The sequence below is a fragment of the Salmo salar genome, chromosome 16 (assembly GCF_965601325.2).
Source record: "Salmo salar chromosome 16, fSalSal1, whole genome shotgun sequence".
NCBI lineage: Eukaryota > Metazoa > Chordata > Actinopteri > Salmoniformes > Salmonidae > Salmo > Salmo salar.
In genome coordinates this window covers 69,813,950-69,839,204 of record NC_138306.1, presented here as the reverse complement: position 1 = coordinate 69,839,204, position 25,255 = coordinate 69,813,950, and the positions used below count along the sequence as shown (strand labels likewise).

The 25,255-nt window shown below is 45.0% G+C and overlaps 2 protein-coding genes across 3 annotated transcripts in view; one reads left to right on the top strand and one right to left on the bottom strand.

The window, feature by feature from the left end:
• LOC106574423 (gamma-aminobutyric acid receptor subunit alpha-5) overlaps positions 1-25,255 on the top strand; it is a 34,328-nt gene that overhangs the window by 1,684 nt on the left and 7,389 nt on the right. The window contains exons 3-7 of the mRNA XM_014150303.3: positions 79-203; positions 1,688-1,755; positions 4,541-4,761; positions 9,621-9,703; positions 23,708-23,851. Of these exons, the coding sequence (XP_014005778.1) occupies positions 79-203; positions 1,688-1,755; positions 4,541-4,761; positions 9,621-9,703; positions 23,708-23,851 (641 nt within the window). The remainder of the gene's footprint in view (positions 1-78; positions 204-1,687; positions 1,756-4,540; positions 4,762-9,620; positions 9,704-23,707; positions 23,852-25,255) is intronic.
• Positions 1-25,255, bottom strand: part of LOC106574421 (gamma-aminobutyric acid receptor subunit beta-3) — a 54,761-nt gene that overhangs the window by 28,109 nt on the left and 1,397 nt on the right. The window lies entirely within an intron of this gene.

Genomic DNA, 25,255 nt, shown 5'->3' with positions numbered 1-25,255 from the left:
GACACTAGCCCTGTCAAGCAGTCTCCATGTTACAGTATGTGGAACTAACCAGCCTGATTGGTGTCCTGTCTTTCCCAGTCTTGGCCAGACCACAGCAGAGGCATTGAAAGAGGCAGAGGCTAATGACAACATCACCATCTTCACACGGATACTGGACGGACTGCTGGACGGCTACGACAACAGACTCAGACCAGGACTTGGAGGTAACATATACTTACAGACCACTCTGATCCAAACTCATATCACTAGAGGTTACAGTACAAAGCAATACATCACAATACAGTATTATATCAGTATTCATTTTCTTGGGGCAAATGTCATTCACTAATACTCTTATTTGACATTACATTTCCTCAGAGTACACTCAAGCCAGGTGCAGCAGAACCATTGTAGCATGCTGATGCAGGAGATTTATATAACCAAAATACAGTGTGAAATGTGGATGTTTCTGTTTCAATGTACAGTTTGTCTTTGTTTGAATTTATACTGAATGTATTTTGGTTCTTTTGCAACTTGAAGGGATTTGATGGGGAAAGAGAAATACTAAGAGAGTGCCTGCGTGTGCACTGATTTAATGCAATTATATTACTGTAGCCTAAAGGCTATGCAGGTTATGCTGCAGCAAATTGACCTGTCACAAGAAAAAAAAGTTACCAGCTGATGAGACGATAAATGCATAGTGCGCTCCATACCGAGATGCGCTGTGTGACCCCACGTGGGACCAACTATATGTTTTGGAAACACCCCCTCACTTGCAGTGAGAGGGGGGGGGGGGGGGTGTTTCTGAGGCGTTTTCTTTTTGGTTGGGGGCACCCTGGAGGCCAACCCCCCCCCCCCCCCCCCCCCCTCTTCCCCAGATAGCATATGAACACATCATAAGCCATGGCAAAAAGATTAACAAATTAGCTTTAAAACTGCAGCATTTTCTCTCAGTCTCATGGCAAAATGTTTAGAATAGCATGAGCTAAGCTATTAAACTTGATCGGACCTTGGGTGGGGGGGGAGTGAGGGGGGGCTCGCGAAACTGCAGTATGCCAATGCTTAGCCTCATACATAATTTGTGATCCAGCATAGCATTTTCCCCCTCTGTAAAATCACACTCGCTAGACTTCTTGGATTCAGTGAGAAAAATAAAAGAGACTGTTCTAATATACAGAATTGCATTGACTGGAATGTGTTCCAAGAGCAAAGCAATCACAGTAATAGATCAATCCTAAGTGAGAAGGAACTGCACTGCCAACACGCCATATATCACACAGCCCCCCTCATGACCACCACCTCCATCTGCAAAAAGTAACCTTGAGATCCAGACCTGTATTCAGACGAGCGAGAGAGGGAGTCAAAGAGTGTTCACTGGAAGATAGATAGAAATATCCTGCATCTCTTAGAGAAAAGAAAATGCTCTACCTCCGATTTGGTCTTACAGTGATTTTTTAATTTTTTTTTCCCCCTTCTAAATTATGTTTTATAATGTCGCTAATGTAACACATGGATACATCCGACATGGATTTGCCAAATGGGGTTGGAGAACAGAGCTGCACTCACTTCCTTAGAATGGTTTCTGTCATTGAAGGCTGTAAGGATTTCAAATGGAAATCTCTATGATGATTACTCGCAAATTGAATTTGTCCCTGTCCCTTGTCTCTTCATGTTCACGGTCATATTCCACATTCCATTCTATCCACAGAAAAGGTCACGGAGATCAAAACCAATATATTTGTCACAAGCTTTGGCCCAGTTTCAGATACTGAAATGGTGAGTCAATTTACAGCCCATTTCATTATGCACCGTTTCAATGACATCCATTAACGTAATTCTTTGCGATAGGAGAAACACCACCCCCTCCTGTAAATGTTACAACACACAGCAATTATCCTAGACGCATATAATGGCATGCATTCATATTTTTTTGTTGAGTAATAAATCAATATATTATAAAGAAATACATCATGGGCCAGATTCCAGGATGCAGATTAAACCCAGTCCTGGACTGAAACGTTATTTCAATCTCCTTTTAGTATTTTATGTTGTTGTTGTCCTGGACTAGTTTTACAGTTTAATATTTTAATTTGACCAGTTTCTCACAGCAGGAAAAGAATCCTGCAGCAACAGGAAATGTGAATTATTACGTGGATTACAATTAACAGACATTTTTGGGGGCGTTGATACACTTTTCGTTAGGAAAAATCAAGTCCGACATTTTAAGGTGGAAATTGCTAACTTTAAACCTTTTTATTCTCATAGTTTATACAGATTGTCAATTAAAGATTTTTTTGCAAAAAGTATTATTATTATATTATAGATCGATTGACTATGACTTTGCAAATCACCCATTCTGTAGAAACTATGAGGATAGAAAGGTTCAGAACTTTTGTGAAACATCACAGCACAGTTGAAATATATATGGCGAAAAGAAATCCAACATGGATGGTGTTAAGAGATAGATGGGAGGGGCTGACTGGAGCTGAAGGGTGGGACCAATAACAACAAAATAAGTAATGTAAATATATACTGTGTCCGTAAAATGTACATAGGTTCAAAAATGTTGTGAAAAAGCACAGTTAAAAATATATGGCAAATAGAAATCAAACTGGATGGTCTTCAGAAATAGACGGGAGGGGTTGAGAGTAGTGGAAATATAGGAGTAAAAACAAACAAAAGATTGTAAAATATATTGTGTCTGTAAAATGTACAGTGCCTTCGGAAAGTATTCAGACCCCTTGACTTTTTCCACATTTCGTTAGGTTGCAGCCTTATTCTAAAATGTATTACATTGTTTTTTCCCCCCTCATCAATCTACAATACAATACAATGACAAAGCAAAAACAGATTTTTAGAATTTTTTACTAATTTATAATAATAAAAAACTACTGAAATGTCACTTTTACATAAGTATTCAGACGCTTTACTCAATACTTATTTGAAGCACCTTTGGCAGCGATTACAGCCTTGAGTCTTCTTGGGTATGACGCTACAAGCTTGGCACACCTGTATTTGGGGAGTTTCTCCCGTTCTTCTGTGCAGATCCTCTCAAGCTCTGACAGGTTGGATAGGGAACGTTGCTGCACAGCTATTTTCAGTTCTCTCCAGAGATGTTAGATCGGGTTCAAGTCCGGACTCTGGCTGGGCCACTCAAGGACATTCAGAGACTTGTCTCGAAGCCATTCCTGCATTGTCTTGGCTGTGTGCTTAGGGTCGTTGTCCTGTTGAAAGATGAACCTTCAACCCAGTTTGACGTCCTAAGCACTCAGGAGCAGTTTTTCATCAAGGATCTCTCTGTACTTTGCTCCGTTCATCTTTGCCTCGATCCTGACTAATCTCCCAGTCCCTGCCGCTGAAAAACATCCCCACAGCATGATGCTGCCACCACCATGCTTCACCGTAGGGATGGTTCCAGGTTTCCTCCAGACGTGATGCTTGGCATTCAGGCCAAAGAGTTCCATCTTGGTTTCATCAGACCAGAGAATCTCGTTTCTCATGGTCTGAGAGTCTTTAGGTGCCTTTTGGCAAACTCCAAGTGGGCTGTCATGTGCCTTTTACTGATGAGTGGCTTCCGTCTGGTCACTCTTCCACAAAGGCCTGACTGGTGGAGTGCTGCAGAGATGGTTCTCCTTCTGGAAGGTTCTCCTTTCTCCACAGAGGAACTCTAGACCTCAACGTATTGCTCAGTTTGGCTGGGCAGCCGGGCGGCCAGCTCTAGAAAGAGTCTTGGTGGTTCCAAACTTCTTCCATTTAAGAATGATGGAGACCACTTTGTTCTTGGGGACCTTCAATGCTGCAGAATTATTTTGGAACCCTTCCCCAGATCTGTGCCTCGACACATTCCTGTCTCGGATCTCTACGGACAATTCCTTCAACCTCATGGCTTGGTTTTTGCTCTGACATGCACTGTCAACTGTGGGACTTTATATAGACAGTTGTGTGCCTTTCCAAATCATGCCCAATCAATTGAATTTACCACAGGTGGACTCCAAGTTGTAGAAACATCTCAAGGGTGATCAATGGAAACAGGATGCACCTGAGCCCAATTTTGAGTCTCATTGCAAAGTGTCTGAATACTTATGTAAATACTTTAAAAAAAAAAATGTATATTTGTTTTTGCAAAAATGTCTAAAAACCTGTTTTTGCTTTGTCATTATGGGGTATTGTGTGTTGATTGCGAAGGATAATAAAAAAAAAAATCCATTTCAGAAAAAGTCTGTAACGTAACAAAATGTGGAAAAAGTCAATACTTTCCGAAGACAGCATGTATAAGTTGGAAGTAGAAGCTTAAGTGTTGTTGTTCGTTAGTTTACTCCAATTAGGGGAGGGGTGGTAGGGTTAGTCGAAAATACAAAATCGAATAAAATAAAATAATACAAAATGAAATACTTTAAAACCTTTTTAAACCTCAGGTACACTACACGTTGCATTTCCTCCTGCACAGGAACATTCTCAGAGTCAGAGGGATGAAATTAAAATAGCAGATCTGTATGTGTCCAAGGGTTTTGACTCAGAGTTTTATCACCATCTATCAACACCATGCTTCTCTCCACTTTAGGAATACACCATTGATGTGTTTTTCCGACAAAGCTGGAAAGACGAGCGCCTGTGTTTCAAAGGACCCATGGAGATGCTGCCCCTGAACAACCTCCTGGCCAGTAACATCTGGACCCCAGACACATTCTTCCTCAACGGGAAAAAGTCTATCGCCCACAACATGACCACGCCCAACAAGCTACTGAGACTGAAGGATGACGGGACGCTGCTCTACACTATGAGGTACCAACCACGTGCCTGTTCAGTACTATTTCAGATAGAAATGTATCACATAGAACGGATAGGAAGTACCTGTAATATAGTGTGGGGAATTGTGTCAGGTCTATTCAAATCAAATCACATTTTATTGGTCACATACACATGGTTAGCAGATGTTGATGCGAGTGTGACGAAATGCTTGTGCTTCTAGTTCCCGACAGTGCAGTAATATCTAACAAGTAATCAAACAAATTCACAATGACTACCTTATACACACAAATGTAAAGGGATGAATAAGAATATGTACATATAAATATATGGATGAGCGATGGCTGTGCGGCATAGGCAAGATGCAGTAGATGGTATAGAATGCAGTATATACATATGAGATGAGTAATGTAGGATATGTAGACATTATTAAAGTGGCGTTATTTAAAGTGACTAGTGATACCTTTATTAAATCCATTTATTAAATGTATTAAAGTGGACAGAGATTTGAGTCTCTATGTTAGCAGCAGCCACTCTATGTTAGTGATGGCTGTTTAACAGTCTGATGGCCTCTCTGTCCCAACTTTGATGCACTTGTACTGACCTCACCTTCTGGATGACAGCAGGGTGAACAGGCAGTGGCTCGGGTGGTTGTTGGCCTTGATGATCATTTTGGCCTTCCTGTGACATCGGGTGCTGTAGGTGTCCTGGAGGGCAGGTAGTTTGCCCCCGGTGATGCGTTGTGCAGACCGCACTACCCTGATGCGTTGTGCAGACCGCACCACCCTCTGGAGAGCCTTGCGGTTGAGGGCGGAGCAGTTGCTGTACCACGCAGTTATACAGCCCGACAGGATGCTCTCGATTGTGCATCTGTAAAGGTTTGTGAGTGTTTTAGGTGACAAACCAAATTTCTTCAGCCTCCTGAGGTTGAATAGGCACTGTTGAGCCTTCTTCACCACGCTGTCTGTGTGGGTGGACCATTTCAGTTTGTCCGGGATGTGTACGCCGAGGAACTTTCCACCTTCTCCACTACTGTCCCATCGATGTGGAGATGCTGTTTCCTGAAGTCCACGATCATCTCCTTTGTTTTGTTGACATTGAGTGTGAGGTTATTTTCCTGACACCACACTCCGAGGGCCCTCACCTCCTCCCTGTAGGCCGTCTCGTCGTTGTTGGTAATCAAGCTTACCACTGTAGTGACGTCTGCAAACTTGATGATTGAGTTGGAGGCGTGCATGGCCATGCAGTCATGGGTGAACAGGGAGTACAGGAGAGGGCTGAGAACGCACCCTTGTGGGGCCCCAGTGTTGAGGATCAACCCTCACCACATTGGGACGGCCCGTCAGAAAGTCCAGAAACCAGTTGCAAAGGGAGGAGTCGAGACCCAGGGTCTCAAGCTTATTGACAAGTTTGGAGGGTACTATGGTGTTAAATGCTGAGCTGTGGTCAATGAACAGCATTCTTACATAGGTATTCCTCTTGTCCAGATGGGATAGGGCAGTGTGCAGTGTGATGGCGATTGCGTCGCCTGTGGACCTATTGGAGCGGTAAGCAAAGTGGAGTGGGTCTAGGGTTTCAGGTAGGGTGGAGGTGATATGATCTTTGACTAGTCTCTCAAAGCACTTCATGATGACAGAAGTGAGTGCTACGGGGTGATAGTTATTTAGTTCAGTTACCTTAGCTTTCTTGGGAACAGGAACAATGGTGGCCAGCTTGAAGCATGTGGGCACATCAGACTGGGATAGGGATTGATTGAATATGTCCGTAAACACACCAGCCAGCTGTTCTGTGCATGCTCTGAGGACGCGGCTAGGGATGCCGTCTGGGCCGGCAGCCTTGAGAGGGTTAACACGTTTAAATGTTTTACTCACATTGGCCACGGTGAAGGAGAGCCCACAGGCTTTGGTAGCGGGCCGTGTCAGTGGCACTGTATTGTCCTCAAAGCGAGCAAAGAAGTTGTTTAGTTTGTCTGGAAGCAAGACGTCGGTGTCCGCGACGGGGCTGGTTTGCTTTTTGTAATCCGTGATTGACTGTAGACCCTGCCACATACGTCTCGTGTTTGAGCCGTTGAATTGTGACTCTACTTTGTCTCTATACTGACTCTTAGGTTGTTTGATTGCCTTGCGGAGGGAATAGCTACACTCTTTGTATTCGGTCATGTTTCCAGTCACCTTGCCCTGATTAAAAGCGGTGGTTTGCGCTTTCAGTTTTGCCCGAATACTGCCATCAATCCACGGTTTCTGGTTAGGGAGGTTTTAATAGTCACAGTGGGTACAACATCACCGATGCACTTGCTAGTAAACTTGCTCACCGAGTCAGCGTATAGGTCAATGTTGTTGTCTGAGGCTACCCGGAACATATCCCAGTCCACGTGATCAAAGAAGTCTTGAAGCACTCGTGCGTCAAACTAGGTAACATAATAATACAAATATCCCCATCAAATCTGTCAGTTTAAGCTAGGTATATGTTTCTTTGCGTTTTTCAAATCATGAGACATCACGAAAAATCAGTCTTCTCACGAAAACCTCTGTAGCATCTGAATGATTTGGGCTACAAACTAATATGACCCCACTATGGAAAGGAGATATTCTCAAAAATACAATGGTGTTCTCCATTTTGGATTTACGATATCCGCAAGTGTCACTCGTCTGAAGGTAACTGGTAAAAAAAATAAAATGAAAGGAAGTATGGAGTTAGTTTTGTGCCAACAAAAAAGGGGGTTAAATATGTGTCCAAAAAACAAAAGTATTTCCTTACTGTAGCTTCCTTATATCTCTTAGATCAAGGAAAGACACTTCAAAATCTTATTCCACCTTTTATTTTTGGACTGTCTGTTTGGCTATTTATTAGTTATTTATTAGTGTTATTCAATGTGTTTCTATAGGCTATAGTAGTAAAGACCAAATTAAAATATTTTTGGGGAATACCTACAGGGGTCCTAAAATTCCAAATCAAATAGCTAAATGATCCATGGTATGACCATCTTAAAACAATTCCATATGTTAGCTGAACCTCCCCACCTCACCAAAAGGCTTAGTCTTATAGAGGATAATATCTGAGCTTTGTGTCTGAAAAACTAACGTTACGCTCACTGAAATACAGCCAGCCACGATTCACAAATGGCCCTTTACTGGTTTGGTTATTGTTGTTGTCTGTGTGTAGGAGGTAACAAAAGCCACAGCTATTCTACTCAGCCCAGCTCTTGGTAACGTAGGCTCAGACAATTTTCTTTTAATTTGTTCTTTGTGATGCTGTATTTTGTATGTTATGGGACACTGACCAATGTGTGGCAGGTTAGATGAAATATTCACCCTTGAATTCATAATAGACAGGAACAGAAAGTGATGACAACCATTAGCAATCATACGAAAAGATCAGGACTTCCTGGTATCATTTTAGGAAGTATAATTTATTCCATATCAATACCACCCACTGAAATAATCTTAATGCCAGATAAATAGATGCAAGAGAAATAGATGAACCATATTAACCCATTATAGCCATGTGACCTGGCACTATGTGGCACGATCAGGCATCGCCGTCACAGGAATCAAAGTCTGATGAGTGAACGAAGAAGCGGATATCGGGCCCATCATTTAAAAAAGGTAATAGATTTCCCAATGACTCAGGAAATGAAACATCAGGACGTTTCTGCTTTTAATCGCTCTGGTTTTACTACTGTCTCCTAATGTATTTCCATTACCAGGAAAGAGATTAGCGCGCTACCTAGATTTATTGCATGGCCCAGCCTTTCAGAATCCCCGACATCAGGGGAAAGCTCCTTCTCTCCAGTAGAGATAATGACTAAATGTGATTGCATTCTCACCCCCCGATTCCGAAACATTAGCCCGAGAGCAACAGAGTTTTCGGAAACCTTCAGAAAAGGTTGAAGCAAGTGAACATCATGTAGTATTCTTATTTCCAGAGCAAACTGTACCTCTGATGCAGGAAATATGCATATTAAGAAACTAGTGCAGTCTTTTTGCCATGTTCATTACTTTGAGGTGCACTGGTGACATCAACATGTAACAAGTAAATGTCCTAATGTTAATCACACAAGAAATGCAAGTGAATAATTGTGAATGCCAAAAAATGAGTAAGGCGGATGATTTAGAATAGATGACACCTGTTACATGTCATTTGAGGGGGAATTTGTAGCCCTAATTTTGTAAGGGAAAAAGGCAGCTCTCTATGCATGGACCTACATTAGGATATAGCTAATCAAACCTGTATACCAATATACTTTCCTTGTGAGACAGAAAATCAGGTTCTTCAATTTCCAGTCCTGCAGTTTCTCTTGTAACCACATGATGGCAGCCTTCCCTGTTCACAATACAGACCAATGAGAATCAGAGTTGGTCTTCGTATGATCCAATAAGATCTTAAAACACGTCAGCTGTCTTTGACACAAGATAAGCAAAGTAATAACATTGAATAAGGATGCAGTGAAGTGAACACAACCTGGGTCCATATGGTGGCCTCATTTCATTGTTATACCAATGTGTTTACATGTGTCACTATATGTGGTTACTTTGTGGACATGTTCTCTGTGAATACACTCTTGACGTACAGTACATGGGGGATTTGAAGTGAACCACAGCTGGGAATTCACAAATAATACAACCACCACAAGATGGCAGTATAATCAAATGTAATGCCATGTGCTTGGATAAGGGTGAATTCTTGGTGATTTTGTCCAGAAATACTACAAGGGGGGAAAAAACAACCTATAATGTACATGCATTGTGCTATCTATGCAACTAACATTAGCACTGGAGATGAAGATGTTGGTGATGATGGCGGCACTGGATTTGAAATAAACAGAATTATTATATGTAGTATATCTGTAGGGGATTTGTTATTTTTTTGTCTTGATCTTTTGTGTCTTTCTCTAGGTTAACCATATCGGCGGAGTGTCCCATGCAGTTGGAGGACTTCCCAATGGATGCTCATGCTTGCCCTTTGAAGTTTGGAAGCTGTGAGTAAAATTCCATGTGTTGATATTTAGTGTGTTACGCTTTGCCACGCTAATAATACAATGGCACAGATCCCATACGTATAAACATTACTAGGCCCAGACTTCTTATGATCTGAGTATGAGTCAATGACAACACTATTTATACCTTGGTCAAACCTCCAACTCAGTAAACTGCCAAATCAATTCCTCTAAAGAGACAATTGAGCTTGCACAGTATTCTGTAGGATGGTACATATGGAACAAGGAAAGAACACAGAATCCAGCCACAACCACGGCACTGTAATAAGGAATGACCTGAATCCTGAAACCGGAGGAGCTAAACCTGGTTCAGTTAAACTAGGTGGAGGGCCAAAAGGTCTATCTATCCTTTAATCAAATTGCTTGTCCTTAATTTCCTTTGGTAACCTGGCCCTTAATTACCTCTGGTAGCCAGGCCTTTAATTACCTTTGCTAACTTGGCACGTGGCCTGTGGCCTCAGCACCTGGGCTATCCTACTGTTCCACCTCGCCAGGGCTCCCAGGGTTGTATTATCATTTATCAATTAGACCTAAAAGCAGACTATGGTCAGGCAGGGCCATCCCCTAGACTTTTTGGGGGCCCTCTGCAAGATTTGATTGGAGGGCCCCCACACCTCGCTGGCAAAACATTTTGGTGGCCCCCCTCTTGACGGCGGAGAGAAAATGTTAGAGTTAAAGTACATTTCCTGCAATTGCCATGGGGCATAGAATTTCTTTTGCAATTTTTAAGCACATTTTCTGCAATTCTACACATTTTGCTATGGGGCGGAGAGAACATTTAGCAATTGTATAACTACTTCTATGCAATTCTACTCATTTTGTCATGGGGCGGAGAGAACATTTAGCAATTTTATAACTCATTCTATGCAATTCTTCTCATTTTGCCATGGAGCAGAGAAAAAAAGTAGCAGTTTTACAGATCATTTCCTGCAATTCTACACATTTTGCCATGGGGTGGAGCAAATTCTTTGCAGTTTTAAAGATCATTTCCAGAAATTTGACACATTTTGCAATGACTTATGCCATGTTAATATAATATTTGATTGAGAGTGACTAACAAAATCAATGGCCCTTCGTGCCTGGTCGGTAATTCAGCCAGGATTACTACATTTACATTTTAGTCATTTAGCAGACACTCTTATCCAGAGTGGCTTTTAGCCGCAATTATGGTTAAGTGCCTTGCTCAAGGGCAGATCGACAGATTTTTCTCCTAGTTGGCTCAGGGATTCAAACCACAACTGTCCGGTTACTGGTCCAACACTCTTAACCACCAGGCTACCTGCCGCCACTACTACAAGTTTAAAAAGCTGGCTAGAACTATTTACCTTTTTTTTTATGCTGACATGGGCTAATTGAGTGACTGGCATAACAAGAAAAAAACTGCTTATGCACAACCAAGTTTCGAAATTTCACCCCGTGTATTCTGCTACTCTAATTCTCAACAGTTAGTTGAAACCCCTCCACCCCCTCTCAAATTGAAAACCCTAAGTTCCTAAACCCAGAGGACTTCCAGAACTGGAAACCGCTTTGTACTGTGGTATCCAGCAGTCACACCAGCATCTGCGGCTAAGCATCTTATCCTGTTATGTTAACAGTCTCCTGAAGTGATGTGGGTTGGGGCAAGGGGGGGGGGGGTTGGTATGGGTGTTGCCTGCCTGCCTGCCTGGTTTAAGTGCTGGCCTGAAATAGCTCAGCTGTACTTTGACCTTTTAGACGCGGACACCACAGATGGATAGTCCCAGGGAAGCTAATAGGAATGCCCTCACGCCATGTCACACTATAGTAAACCCTGGGCTTTGTCACACCATAGTACGTATATAGCCAGATTACCCAGCTGATTGAACTGCTCCTACAGATGTAGGATCTTAAGTTGATCACTCTTTTGTTGCTGAGAATTTTTCTGCTAAGCAGGAAATGGAAACTTGTAGTGTATTTGAGTTTTAAAAAGGCTTCTAAAGTTTAGAATTTCACTTTGAAATTTCAGACTAGGTTTGCCCTAACGAAAAAGTCCAGACACTCAGAAAACACTTGCATTTGAGTAATTTACATACAGAGCGTACCGATACAGTTACTACAGTATAGCCAGTTGTCTGAGCACTGTGACCACAGGCTCTATTTCTCATTCTATCACCCACACATCCCACTTCACCACCAGATAAAACTGCTTTCCTGTGCAGCCCAGCTCACAGGGGATATGAAGGATGATGGAAAGTGTATCTTGGCCCACAGTTGACCTTTTTTCAAGCAGCACAGAAAAACTAAGTCTTATCAAATAATGTTCATGATAAGTAGGATGGATGTGGTAGTGTGTGGGGAGGAGGGAGTGTGTGTATGTTTGCACAGATGTGGGATTGTAATTTGATCACCCTGTTGCAGGAGAACTGTTGCAGGACATTTAAAATGTGTAGTCTATTTGAGAGTTAAAAATGCTTCTGAAGTTTGTCATTTCCAATTAGAAATTTTAGACTTTATTGCCCTAACGAAAAATGTATCAACCTCTATGAAAATGTCCATTAATTATAATCCACTTAATCATTTATATTTCCTGTTGCTGCAGGATTATTTTCCTACTACAGCAAACTGGAACAAATGAAGTTCCTACATTTGTATAGGTCTGTGGAGTAGCATGGAAAATGTCTGACCTGATCATGCTGCTGCTGCTAAGACGAAATTCGGGAGTCAATGCAACGTCATATTTGAGACATGGGATCTGCTTCTTATGCTTTTTGACTTACATTGTATTGATAGCAGACACTCTTTTTAAGATTAACTCATAACTAGTGTACTGTACTACAAGGAACAATAAAATATAGAAATCACCAGCAAAAAAACATCACAGGTCAAAAATGTGCCCTTTTGACACTATTCCACATCTAAATTCATAAAATGGTTAAATTGATGTAAAAATTATATTGTGATACAGAAATAATCTACAAGAGTGTTGTAATAAACAGTCATTGAAGTCTGTGGAATGATGACGACACTCAAGTCTCTCTCAGTCTTCAACCTATCAGAGCTGTGGTGAACTGAAGTGCTTTTAGGAGCTGGGTTCTCTATTGTCATCCATGCATTACTAACCCAAGGCTATCTGTATGAAGTGGAGAGATGGAGAGTACAGAGGACCATATGCGTCCCAAATGGCACCCTATTCCCTATTTTGTGCACTACTTTTGACCCAGGTCAAAAGTAGTGCACCATATAGGGAATAGGGTGCTATTTGGGACCTGGGCACAGCCTCTTTTGATAAACGAAGCTGATTTAAATGGGTTGTATACTACAGGCAAGGCTCAATCAGTGCATTGCTGTATACCCGGTGTAGCTCTTTTCTATTCCCATGGTCAAGTAAAATCACAGGAGGGTTTTAGATGCTGTAAAACCATCCTATTACTATTATGTACTAGCACACTCTCCTCACAGGTACAGTAGATGGCTCAAGTTTTCAGATTAAGATGTATAGGTGTGTGGACAGTATGTAAACAAAGATTATATCAAATCTGTCCATCATTTCATTTGTTCATTTGTTTGTTCATTCGTTCATTCATTCGTGTACTCATTCATTCATCCATTCATTCATTCGTTTACTCATTCATTCATCCATTAATTCATTAATTTACTCATTCATCTATCGCAACTCCTAATGTTCATGTTATGTAATAGATGGGTGTGTAACGTGCAATCTCAAAGTCAGGAAGAGGTTGCCGTAAAGTTGGCATATGTGACAGGCCCCGTCTGCCAAATCCTTTAGCTCTACTACTAAATCATGGTATTCCCCGCATCATTATCCTTAAGGCTTCTAAACCCACCCAACTTTACATTTTGGCCCTGGCTTTCGGCTAAAGTCATCCAAGAAGTTTGACTGTAAATAGCAATCCACTAGGCATGGGCCAGTAGTACCAGTATTACAGCAAACTGCTATGACATGAAATTGAGCTTGGTTGCTTAGTTACTGCACTTTACATTGATCCATCACTTTCTTTTTCTTTGTTCTTCCCACCCAACACACGCGCACACACACACACACACACACACACACACACACACACACACACACACACACACACACACACACACACACACACACACACACACACACACACACACACACAGTCCTTACATGACAAATGCCTTTAATTTTCCTTCTTCAGCTTGGGAGAAACGCTCGTTTAGTCCTTAGAAACATTCACAGTGGACCTCATTTTGATTATTTTCTTTAATCCAGAAAGACACTTTGTCATCCGGGGGATTAAACTACAGTTACTCTTTTCATCCATAATTAGAAAAAAAATAAAAGATAGAAAAAAAATGTGCATGGAACATGGAAATGAAGTAGAAATGAAGTAGACTGGTACAGTGTATAGCCTTGAAGAACATGACTCACCCTCACATTTTCTTTCTCTCTCTCAGTGTTCTCTCTCTCTCTGTTTCCTTTTCTTTCTTCCAGGCTCCTGTGGCTCATCCCTTTCTTAACCTGGTTCTCTAGGCCTTTGTGTTTTTCTATTTTATATACAGACCATCTACAAAAGCTGAGGAATCTATAGAGATGTAGGATATTAATTTGATCAACCTGTTGCAGGAGGTTGTAAATGTAGTGTATTTGAGGATTTAAAAGGCTTCTGACGTTTGTAATTTCCACTTTGAAATTCATTTTAGACTGGATTTTAACTTACGAAAAATGCCAGTCAATTACAATCCAATTAACAATTCAAATTTCTTGTTGCTGAAGGATTATTTTCCTGCTGTAGTAAATGAAGATCCTATATCTGTACCTCCACTCATTCCCCATGGTTCTGACTGGCCCATTATTCCTCACTATCCACCTTCCTCTGCATCTCCCTGCATGCTTAAAGAGACCTAAGGCCTCAAATTGATAGCAGACAGGAAAGGTGCTGTTTCTGAGGTTTCTCTCAGAATGTTGGCCCTCTATTTTTAGGACAGGTGTGGTTTCATGTCAATATCCAACAGTGTTTCAACAGTGACAGTGTTCAGGAGAGGAACAGCTTGCTAGTTGTTTCAGTTTAAATGAGGTTAACGCCTCTGATAAAACGTAAATCCTTCATCTGCACTTGATTGAATTCTCTTTGTTGGACTGCAGGTACTGTCCTAGCCAGTGCTTTCCTAAATCCCGACAGTAGATACTGACTACCCTAAAGGTTGCAATTATACTTTACATAAAATATAAACGCAACATGCAACAATTTCAAAGATTTTACTGAGTTACAGTTCATATCATGAAATCAGTCAATTGCAATAAATTCATTAGGCCCTAATCTGTGCATTACCATGCTGAAAGATGAGCTGATGGCAGCGGATGAATGCATGACAATTGCCCAAAGGGTCTCTTCACTGTATCTCGGTGCATTCAAATTGCCATCAATATAATGCAATTGTGTTCATTGTCCTTAGCTTATGCCTGCCCATACCATAACCCCATCGCCACCATGGGGCACTCTGTTCCCAACATTGACATCAGCAAATTGCTCGCTCACATGACGCCATACACAGGGTCTGCGGTTGCGAGGCCAATTGTTCGTAATGCCAAATTCCCCAAAACGACGTTGGAGGCGGCGTATGGTAGAGAAATGAACATTCAATTATCTGGCAATAGCTCTGGTGGACATTCCTGCAGTCAGCATGCCAATTGCACGCTCCCTCAAAACGTGAGACATATGTGGCTGTCACACTGATCTGTTTCACCTGTCTTGTCACTTTGGAATAAAGATGTGGAACTCTACATATGCTGCACCTTGGTCTCGTTCTTACGACAACCGTGACAGAATATCACATGGGAGGAGATAGAGAGGGGGTCGGTCGACCCAAGGAGAGTACCAGAGCCCGCCTGGGATTTGATGGAACAGTGTGAGGAGGGATACCGGAGAATGGAGTTGGCTAGGAGTATGCGGCAACGCAGGCGGGCTGAAGATCGGGTCATCAGTCCGGTGCCATCTGTGCCGGCTCCACGCACCAGATCTCCAGTGCGCCTCCCCAGCCCGGTACGTCAGGTGCCTGCTCCTTGCACTCGCCCTGAAGAGCCAGAGACCATCAGGGAGGCAATGGGGAAGTTGGGAGAGAGAGAGATGAGAGAGATGTTGTGCAAGTGTGTTCTGCTCAACATCCGACCAGAGGATCCGGTTAGCAGTCTGGTGCAACCTGTGCCGGCCCCACGCATCAGGCCTCCAGTGCGCCTCCCCAGTTCGGTACATCCTGTGCCTGCTCCTTGCACTCGCCCGGAAGTTTGTGTCACCAGTCTGTTACCACCTGTGCCGGCTCCACGCACTAGACCTCCAGTGCGCCTTCCCAGTCCGGTACGTCCTGTGCCTGCTCCTTGCACTGAAGTGTGTGTCACCAGTCCGGTACCACCTGTGCCAGCTCCACGCATCAGGCCTCCAGTGCGCCTCCCCAGTCCGGTACATCCTGTGCCTGCTCCTCGCACTCGCCCTGAAGTGGGTGTCACCAGTCCGGTGCCACCTGTACCGGCTCTACGCACTCGGCCTCCAGTGCGCATTCACAGTCCAGAGCATCCGGCGACGGTCCCCAGTCCAGAGCTACCGGCGACGGTCCCCAGTCCAGAGCTTCCGGCGACGGTACCCAGTCCATAGCTTCTGGCGACGGTCCCCATTCCATAGCTTCTGGCGACGGTCCCCATTCCGGAGCCTCCGGCGACGGTCCACAGTCCGGAACCTCCTGCGACGGTCCACAGTCCGGAACCTCCTGCGACGGTCCACAGTCCGGAACCTCCTGCGACGGTCCACAGTCCGGAACCTCCTGCGACGGTCCACAGTCCGGAACATCCTGCGACGGTCCACAGGCCGGAACCTCCTGTGACGGTCCACAGGCCGGAACCTCCTGTGACGGTCCACAGTCCGGAACCTCCTGCGACGGTCTACAGTCCGGAACCTCCTGCGACGGTCTACGGTCTGGAACCTCCAGCGACGGTCAACGGTCCGGAACCTCCAGCGACGGTCAACGGTCCGGAACCTCCAGCTCCATGGCCGGAGACTTCCCCTGCGCCGATGCCCAGTCCAAGCACGGCGTCCAGTCCAGCTCCAAGGCCAGAGTCTTCTTCTGCGCCGATGCCCAGTCCAGGCACGGCCTCCAGTCCAGCTCCAGGGCAGGAGCCTTCCTCTGCGACGGTGCCCAGTCCAGGCAAGGCGTCCGGTCCAGCTCCATGGCCGGAGCCTTCTTCTGCGCCGATGCCCGGTCCAGGCACGGCGTCCAACCCAGCTCCAGGGCCGGAGCCTTCCTCTGCGCCAGTGCCCAGTCCATGCATGGCGTTCAGCCCGGCGCCATGGGCTATACTGGGAGTCTTCTACAGTGAGGGAATTAAGTATTTGATCCCCTGCTGATTTTGTACGTTTGCCCACTGACAAAGAAATTATCAGTCTATAATTTTAATGGTAGGTTTATTTGAACAGTGAGAGACAGAATAACAACAAAAAAATCCAGAAAAACACATGTCAAAAATGTTATAAAATGATTAGCATTTTAATGAGGGAAATAAGTATTTGACCCCTCTGCAAAACATGACTTAGTACTTGGTGGCAAAACCCTTGTTGGCAATCACAGAGGTCAGACGTTTCTTGTAGTTGGCCACCAGGTTTGCACACATCTCAGGAGGGATTTTATCCCACTCCTCTTTGCAGATCTTCTCCAAGTCGTTAAGGTTTCGAGGGTGACGTTTGGCAACTCGAACCTTCAGCGTCCTCCACAGATTTTCTATGGGATTAAGGTCTGGAGACTGGCTAGGCCACTCCAGGACCTTAATGTGCTTCTTCTTGAGCCACTCCTTTGTTGCCATGGCTGTGTGTTTTGCGTCATTGTCATGCTGGAATACCCATCCACGACCCATTTTCAATGCCCAGGCTGAGGGAAGGAGGTTCTCACCCAAGATTTGACGGTACATGGCCCCGTCCATCGTCCCTTTGATGTGGTGAAGTTGTCCTGTCCCCTTAGCAGAAAAACACCCCCAAAGCATAATGTTTCCACCTCCATGTTTGACGGTGGGGATGGTGTTCTTGGGGTCATAGGCAGCGTTCCTCCTCCTCCAAACACGGCGAGTTGAGTTGATGCCAAAGAGCTCCATTTTGGTCTCATCTGACCACAACACTTTCACCCAGTTATCCTCTGAATCATTCAGATGTTCATTGGCAAACTTCAGACGGGCATGTATATGTGCTTTCTTGAGCAGGCGGACCTTGCAGGCGCTGCAGGATTTCAGTCCTTCACGGCGTAGTGTGTTACCAATTGTTTTCTTGGTGACTATGGTCCCAGCTGCCTTGAGATCATTGACAAGATCCTCCCGTGTAGTTCTGGGCTGATCCCTCACCGTTCTCATGATCATTGCAACTCCACGAGGTGAGATCTTGCATGGAGCCCCAGACCGAGGGAGATTGACAGTTCCTTTGTGTTTCTTCCATTTGCGAATAATCGCACCAACTGTTGTCACCTTCTCACCAAGCTGCTTGGTGAAGGTCTTGTAGCCCATTCCAGCCTTGTGTAGGTCTACAATCTTGTCCCTGACATCCTTGGAGAGCTCTTTGGTCTTGGCCATGGTGGAGAGTTTGGAATCAGATTGATTGATTGTTTCTGTGGACAGGTGTCTTTTATACAGGTAACAAGCTGAGATTAGGAGCACTCCCTTTAAGAGTGTGCTCCTAATCTCAGCTCGTTACCTGTATAAAAGACACCTGAGAGCCAGAAATCTTTCTGATTGAGAGGGGGTCAAATACTTATTTCCCTCATTAAAATGCAAATCAATTTCTAACATTTTTGACATGTGTTTTTCTGGATTTTGTTGTTGTTATTCTGTCTCTCACTGTTCAAATAAACCTACCATTAAAATTATAGACTGATAATTTCTTTGTCAGTGGGCAAACGTACAAAATCAGCAGGGGATCAAATACTTTTTTCCCTCACTGTAACTCCTATTACTTGTACCCCTATCTATGTTATCCTGCTGTGGGGTGATTGGTCTAAATCTCTCCGGGTGATCATTGAACCTGGGACTGATGAGAGCTTCATGGACGCTACTCTAGTATCTGAGCTGGGTATCTCCATACAAATCCTCTCCATTCCCATGGAGGTCAGAGCGCTGGACGGACGCTCCATTGGCAGGGTCACTCACAGTACGGTTCCCACTAACATGCGAGTGTCGGGCAATCACAGTGAGTCCATACAGCTTCTACATATTGAATCTCCCCATGTTCCTGTCGTTTTGGGGTTTTCATGGCTCCAGAGGCACAACCCCCTGATTGACTGGACCACTGGTTCTATCCTGGGTTGGAGCCTGTTTTGCCACTCACATTGCCTTAAAGTGGCGCAGCCTGCCCCGGGACGTCCTACTGCGGGCTCTGGAAAAGCATTGGATTTCTCTGCCGTTTCCGCGGAGTACCTGGACCTCCTGGAGGTTTTCAGTAAGGCTCGCGCCACCTCCCTTCCTCCGCATCACCCCTATGATTGCGCCATTGACTTTCTCCCGGGCACCACACTGCCTCGTGGGCGGCTGTATTCCCTCTCTGGCCCTGAGACCAAGGCCATGGAGGAGTACACTAAGGACTCTCTGGCTGCTGGGAGCATTTGACCTTCTGCCTCCCCTGCCGGCACAGGTTTCTTCTTTGTGGAAAAGAAGGGCAAGACCCTGCGTCCATGTATCAACTCCCGGGGCCTCAATGATATCACTTCGAAGAATCGTTACCCTCTACAACTCATCTCCTCGACTTTCAAACCTCTCCAGGGGGCAACCATCTTTTCTAAGTTGGACCGTCGGAACGCCTACCACCGAGTTCGGATACGGGAAGGAGCCAAGTGGAAGACCGCCTTCAACCCAGCTAACAGACACTATGATACCTGGTCATGCCGTTTGGACTAACCAACGCCCCTGCAGTGTTCCAGGCCCTGGTCAACGATGTGCTCTGTGACATGCTGAATCGGTTTGTGTTTGTCTACCTCAATGACATCCTTGTTTGCTCCTGTTCTGCTCAAGAGCATGTCCGACAAGTCCTCCAGCGCCTCCTGGAGAACCAGTTGTTTGTGAAAACTGAGAAGAGTGAATTCCATTCGCTCCACTCTCTCTTTTCTGGTATACGTCATCTTTGAAGGGAACGTTCAGATGGATCCTGACAAGGTGAGAGTGGTGGAGGATTGGCCCCAACACACCTTTAGAGTTCAGCTGCATCGTTTTCTGGGATACAGTCCTTTCTACAGCTGCTTTATTTGGGGCTACAGCACCCTGGCTACTCCTCTCTCTGCACTCACTTCTCCTAAGGTGCTGTTCACATGGTCCCAAGCTGCCGACAGGGCGTCCCGTCAGTTCGTGGTGGAGGTTGACGCCTTGGACGTTGGAGTGGGGCCGTTCTGTCCCAACGTTCGGCCCAGGACCAAATGTTGCACCCCTGCGCTTTCCTTTCTCATTGCCTGAATTCCACTGAGAGGAACTATGACGTTGGTAATTGGGAGCTTCTTGCGGTCAAGTTGGCACTGAAGGAGTAGAGGCACTGGCTTGAAGGGGCAGAACACCCATTATTAGTTTGGACCGACCTTAAGAATCTTGAATATCCCCGCACCGGCAAAATTCTCAACTCTACACAAGCTTGTTGGGCTCTGTTATTCACTTGGTTTAACTTTACCATCACCTACCGCCCTGGCACCAAGAATGTTAAGCCTGATGCTCTCTCTCACCTGTATAGTTCTGCGGCTACACCATCATATCCAGAGACCATCCTCCCTACCTCCTGTCTCGCTGCTACACTTGTCTGGGGAATCAAAAGCCTGGTCCGCAAGGTGCAGCATTCCCAGCCGGACACCGGGGGGCCCTGATTCGGCTCGCTCCCCAGTCCTAGAATGGGCACATTCCTCGAAGCTTACCTGTCATCCCGGCTCCCGCTGGACCATAGCTTTCATTCGACAACGTTTTTGATGGCTGACTATGGTTTCTGACGTCTCCACACTGTGTGCGCTCAGAACAAGACTCAGCGGCAAGCTCCGGCTGACCTCCTTCAACCACTCCCTGTGCCTCATCAACCCTGGTCCCATATATCCCTGCCACTGGTCTCCTTCCGTCTGATAGCAACACCACCATCCTTACAGTGGTGGATAGGTTTTCTAAAGCCGCCCATTTCATTCCCCTTCCCAAGTTACCTTCAACTTACCTGCACCCTCATCATTGGGTCGTCGGCTAGGCTGTCCTCTGGGTTTCATCCTCAGTCCAACGGCCAGTTGGAGCGTGCCAATCAGGACCCATCCCACAACCTGGAGCCAGCAACTCGTGTGGGTGGATTACGCCCGGAACACCGTTCCCTGCTCGGCCCCTGGGCTCTCACCTTTCGAGTGTTCCCTGGGTTACCAGCCTCCGCTCTTCCCAGAGCAAGAGGAAGAGGTCAGCATACCCTCAGCCCAGATGTTCGTCCGTCGCTGTACCTGGAAGAGAGCCCGGTCCGCTCTGCTTAAGAACACCTCCAGTTATCGTCTCGGGCAGAGGGTATGGTTCTCCACTCGGGATCTGCCTCACAGGGTGGAATCCCGTAAACTTTCCCCTCGCTTTATCGGCCCCTTTCCCATCTCTAAAATCTTTAGTCCCACTGCTGTTCGTGTTCTGTTGCTTCCCTCCGTATACATCCCACGGTTCATGTTTCTAAGATTTGTCTCAAAGCCCTTTGTCTCCTGTTTCCAGGCCCCCCTCCCCATTTCATCGATGGCCATCCGGCATACACGGTGAGACGCCTGGTGAGTGTTCGACCTCGGTGCAGGAGTTTCCAGTACCTGGTTGACTGGGAGGGTTATGGCCTGGAGGAGAGGTGCTGGGTCCCCACTAAGGACATCCTGGACCCGGCCCTCATCGCTGACTTTCACAGCCGGCATCCCGGTCAACCAGGTATGCGCCCGGGTAGGACGCCAGGTGGCGCCCCTAGAGGGGGTTACTGTCACACCCTGATCTGTTTCACCTGTCTTGTGCTTGTCCCCACCCCCCCAGGTGTCTCCCATTTGTTCCCATTATCCCCTGTGTATTTATACTGTTGGTTTCTGTTTGTCTGTTGCCAGTTCGCCTTGTCTCGTCAAGCCTACCAGTGTGTTTTTCTAGTCCCTGTTTTCTAGTTCTCCCGGTTCTGACCTTTTCTGCCTGCCCTGACCTCAAGCATGCCTGCCGTCCTGTACCCACCTGACTCTGACCTGGTTTACGAACTTCTGCCTGTCCTCGACCTGCCTCTTGCCTGCCCCTAGTCTATTAATAAATATCAGCAACTCGAACCAACTTCCTCTTTTGTCTGCATTTGGGTCTTGTCCTGTGTCGTTATAGTGGCATTGTGTTGTGCGACAAAACGGCTAATTTTCGAGTGGCCATTTATTTTCCCCAGCACAAAGTGCACTTGTGTAATGATCATGCTGTTTAATCAGCTTCTTCAAATGCCACACCTGTCAGGTGGATGGATTATCTTGGCAAAGGAGAAATGCTCACTAACAGGGATTAAACAAATTAGTGAGAAAAAAATTAGAGAAATAAGCTTTTTGTGTGTTTGGAAAAATTCTGGGATCTTTCATTTCAGCCCATGAAACATGGGACCTACACTTTACATGTTGCATTTATATTTTTGTTCAGTGTAGAATGTACATAGTATATGTCTGATGATTGGAAATTTGATAGTAACAATGCTTTTGTTAATTCATTTTTAAAGAAAATTAGATATGTTTGTACTTCAAATGATAACTCTCTGTCATGAGTAGTGTAAAAAGTGGGGTTTTGGCTGTAACAGATCGCCAAAATCTTCATCTTCATATTTTGGTTCATAGTTCATATTTGACATGCTCTATCTGGCTATAATAAACTATAGCTGACCTGAACTTTGTATTACTGATCGATCCAGACTGTTCTATTGATACAGCCTATTAAGAGATCCTAAATGTTGGCAGGCCTTTGTGTTCTATCTTGAGTCAGTGTTTCAGGAGAGGAGCCAATGCAACTCCTTGTGGATGTCATGAGTCTTTAGGGCTTAGCCCCAGTAGAGTGAGCTCCACACTGGACCCTCCTGTAATCCTCTAGGTAAGAGGGATGATGTCCTAAGGGTGGAAAATCGACACAGAGAGCTGACAAGAGAAATCATTCGCTTTTAGATTAATTGGGAAAGAATTTGATTACAGATCACCAATTTGAGCGAAAAACTAGTAGGCTCCAATCTGAAGCTGGTGTTTGTGTGTGTCTGCTTGCCTGCCTATCTGCCTCTCCGTCTACCCATCTGTCTGTCTGTCTGCGTATGCATCCTTGTCTTTCTGTATGTCACGATGCCTGATGACCCTCTCTGCTGTGGCAGAGGCGTAATTTGGACCAGACCTTGGGGGTCAGTGTTAGCCGACACTGTCAGCTCCAATCAGCCACTGTGGGTGGCTATGTGATTAACAAGCTGTGTTGCGTTGCAAACATGTGCTCAACCACAGCTCAATCTAAGCCTGAAGCCCCCAGAGGGGCAAAGCTGGCAGAGTCCCTTACTCTGGTCTATACTGTACAGCTTCCGGTGGATTGTCCTACTATGGTAAAAGGCAAAGAGATTGGGTATAGCCGTGTCGTCTCTTAAGCTCTGTTCTTAGAGAGAAAACCATTCACCACATAATCCACAAACGCAATGGGTGCCTAGCTGTACTTAACACAGCAGGATCAGAAGCACTGAGACTTTGCATTTGATAAACAAATCAACTAGGACACCAAAACCAGGATGTAGTTTCACTTAGAGTAGGATATGAGGAACCTTGTGTCCTGGACATAAGTAACAAACTGTTCTGTTCCTTTTCCATAATGCATTTAATGCGTACACGACATAGGCCTCCGATTGTGTTGCCAGAAGAGAACGTTTAGTCCTAGTAATAGCTTCATCCTAGTGTCGCTCGACTCAACATCTGAGCTTCAACTATGACTTTGGTCTGAGACTTGCTAGTTCTGATACGTGCCCTGGCCTGTATAATATCTCATTAGCATCCTCACAGTGTCCTGTTTCTCTCTTTCAGATGCCTATCCAGTCTCTGAGGTGGTGTACCTCTGGCAAACTGGTGCTGCCAAGTCTGTCGTGGTGGCAGAAGACGGATCCCGTCTCAACCAGTACCACCTGATTGGCCAGACCGCGGGCTCTGAGGACATCTACACCAGTCGAGGTGAGGTATATACTCAAAAACCTGTCCCAGCTCTCTTCCAATATCCACACTAGCATACCCTAGAATTAAGCAATGTATTACGGCATGCATTCTAATTGGTATGCACATATGGATGTTGGAATGGAATGTAGCCTGAGACATTGATTTAGCATTGTAGGACCCCTTTAGGTATCAAAGAATATATATAAACAATGTTTGATAAAATATTGTATTTTGGCCTTTACTACATAGAAAAGATATGAAATATGAAAAATATATAAATATATAAATATTGTATTTTGGCCTTTCAATGCATAGAAATGCATTGAATAACACATTCATAAATGACTATGAAGACAGTGCAAAAATAAAGGTTTTGAAGTGTCTGTCCTATATCTAGGAGACATAAGAAAGCTCAGGAAATATTTGTGTTTTCATGGACACATATTTAACCCCTTATTTTTGTCGGCACAAAACTACCTCCATACTTCCATTCATTGTATGGGTTACCTTCAGACGAGTCCTGTGACACTTGTTGCGGTAGTAGAGCAAAACAGAGAGTCATCTTTTCATAGAGTGGTCATCTTAGTTGGCAGGCCAAACCGAAGACCGGGATGTCTCATGGTCTGACAAACACCGATATAGCTCGGCCACCTTCCACCGCAGGTGCGGAAGGCCGTCATAGGCGGACGCAATGGATTAAGACACAGCCCATGCAAATATCTCTATCTTAAGCTGACCGATTTTCATGGGGATTTTGTTATTACGTTACTTAGATTGAAGCACAGGTGGGTCAGTAGACTCTTAACGGTTACGTTGGGGAAATTAATATTTTGGGGAAAGTATCCTATTCCTTTCAAATGTCATTTTTAGTCTGACTTCTCCGAACTCCACTGTACTTCACTGTAGGCTAGAGGGGGGGAAGGGAAATATTTTGGAGAAGGAGCAAGAGCAGGAAGGGAAGTAGCCAGCTGTCACTTTAGGCTACACATGGACTCACTTATTCCTGTCCTGAGCTCCCTGGGAGTCAAGGGTTAATCCCGTGTTGGCTGTCCCATCAGGCTTTTGCATAAGAGGACGACATCACAGCGCCCGCAGGGATTGGACATCCCAGGCTCCCGGGCAAAGACACGTGGGACTGAAAGGCTTAATTCCCTTATGTAAAGCGGAACTGTAATACACTTCGGCTGCTGTCTGCAGAATGGCTATTAAAAGTGTGGATTTCCCTGGTATTGTGCGTAGAATGGCAGAAACCATCCAGCCCAGTCAGAGTCATCATCACAGCCGTTTAACTCTTTGGCCATGAAAGGCGAGGAGAGGCAGGACAGTCCCTCCATGGCAATCTCCCTTGATCATGGATAAGAACTAAAACCCTCCCTGCCTGTTAAGTAGGCAGCGGGATCCTATAAGCTTCCACTGATAAGT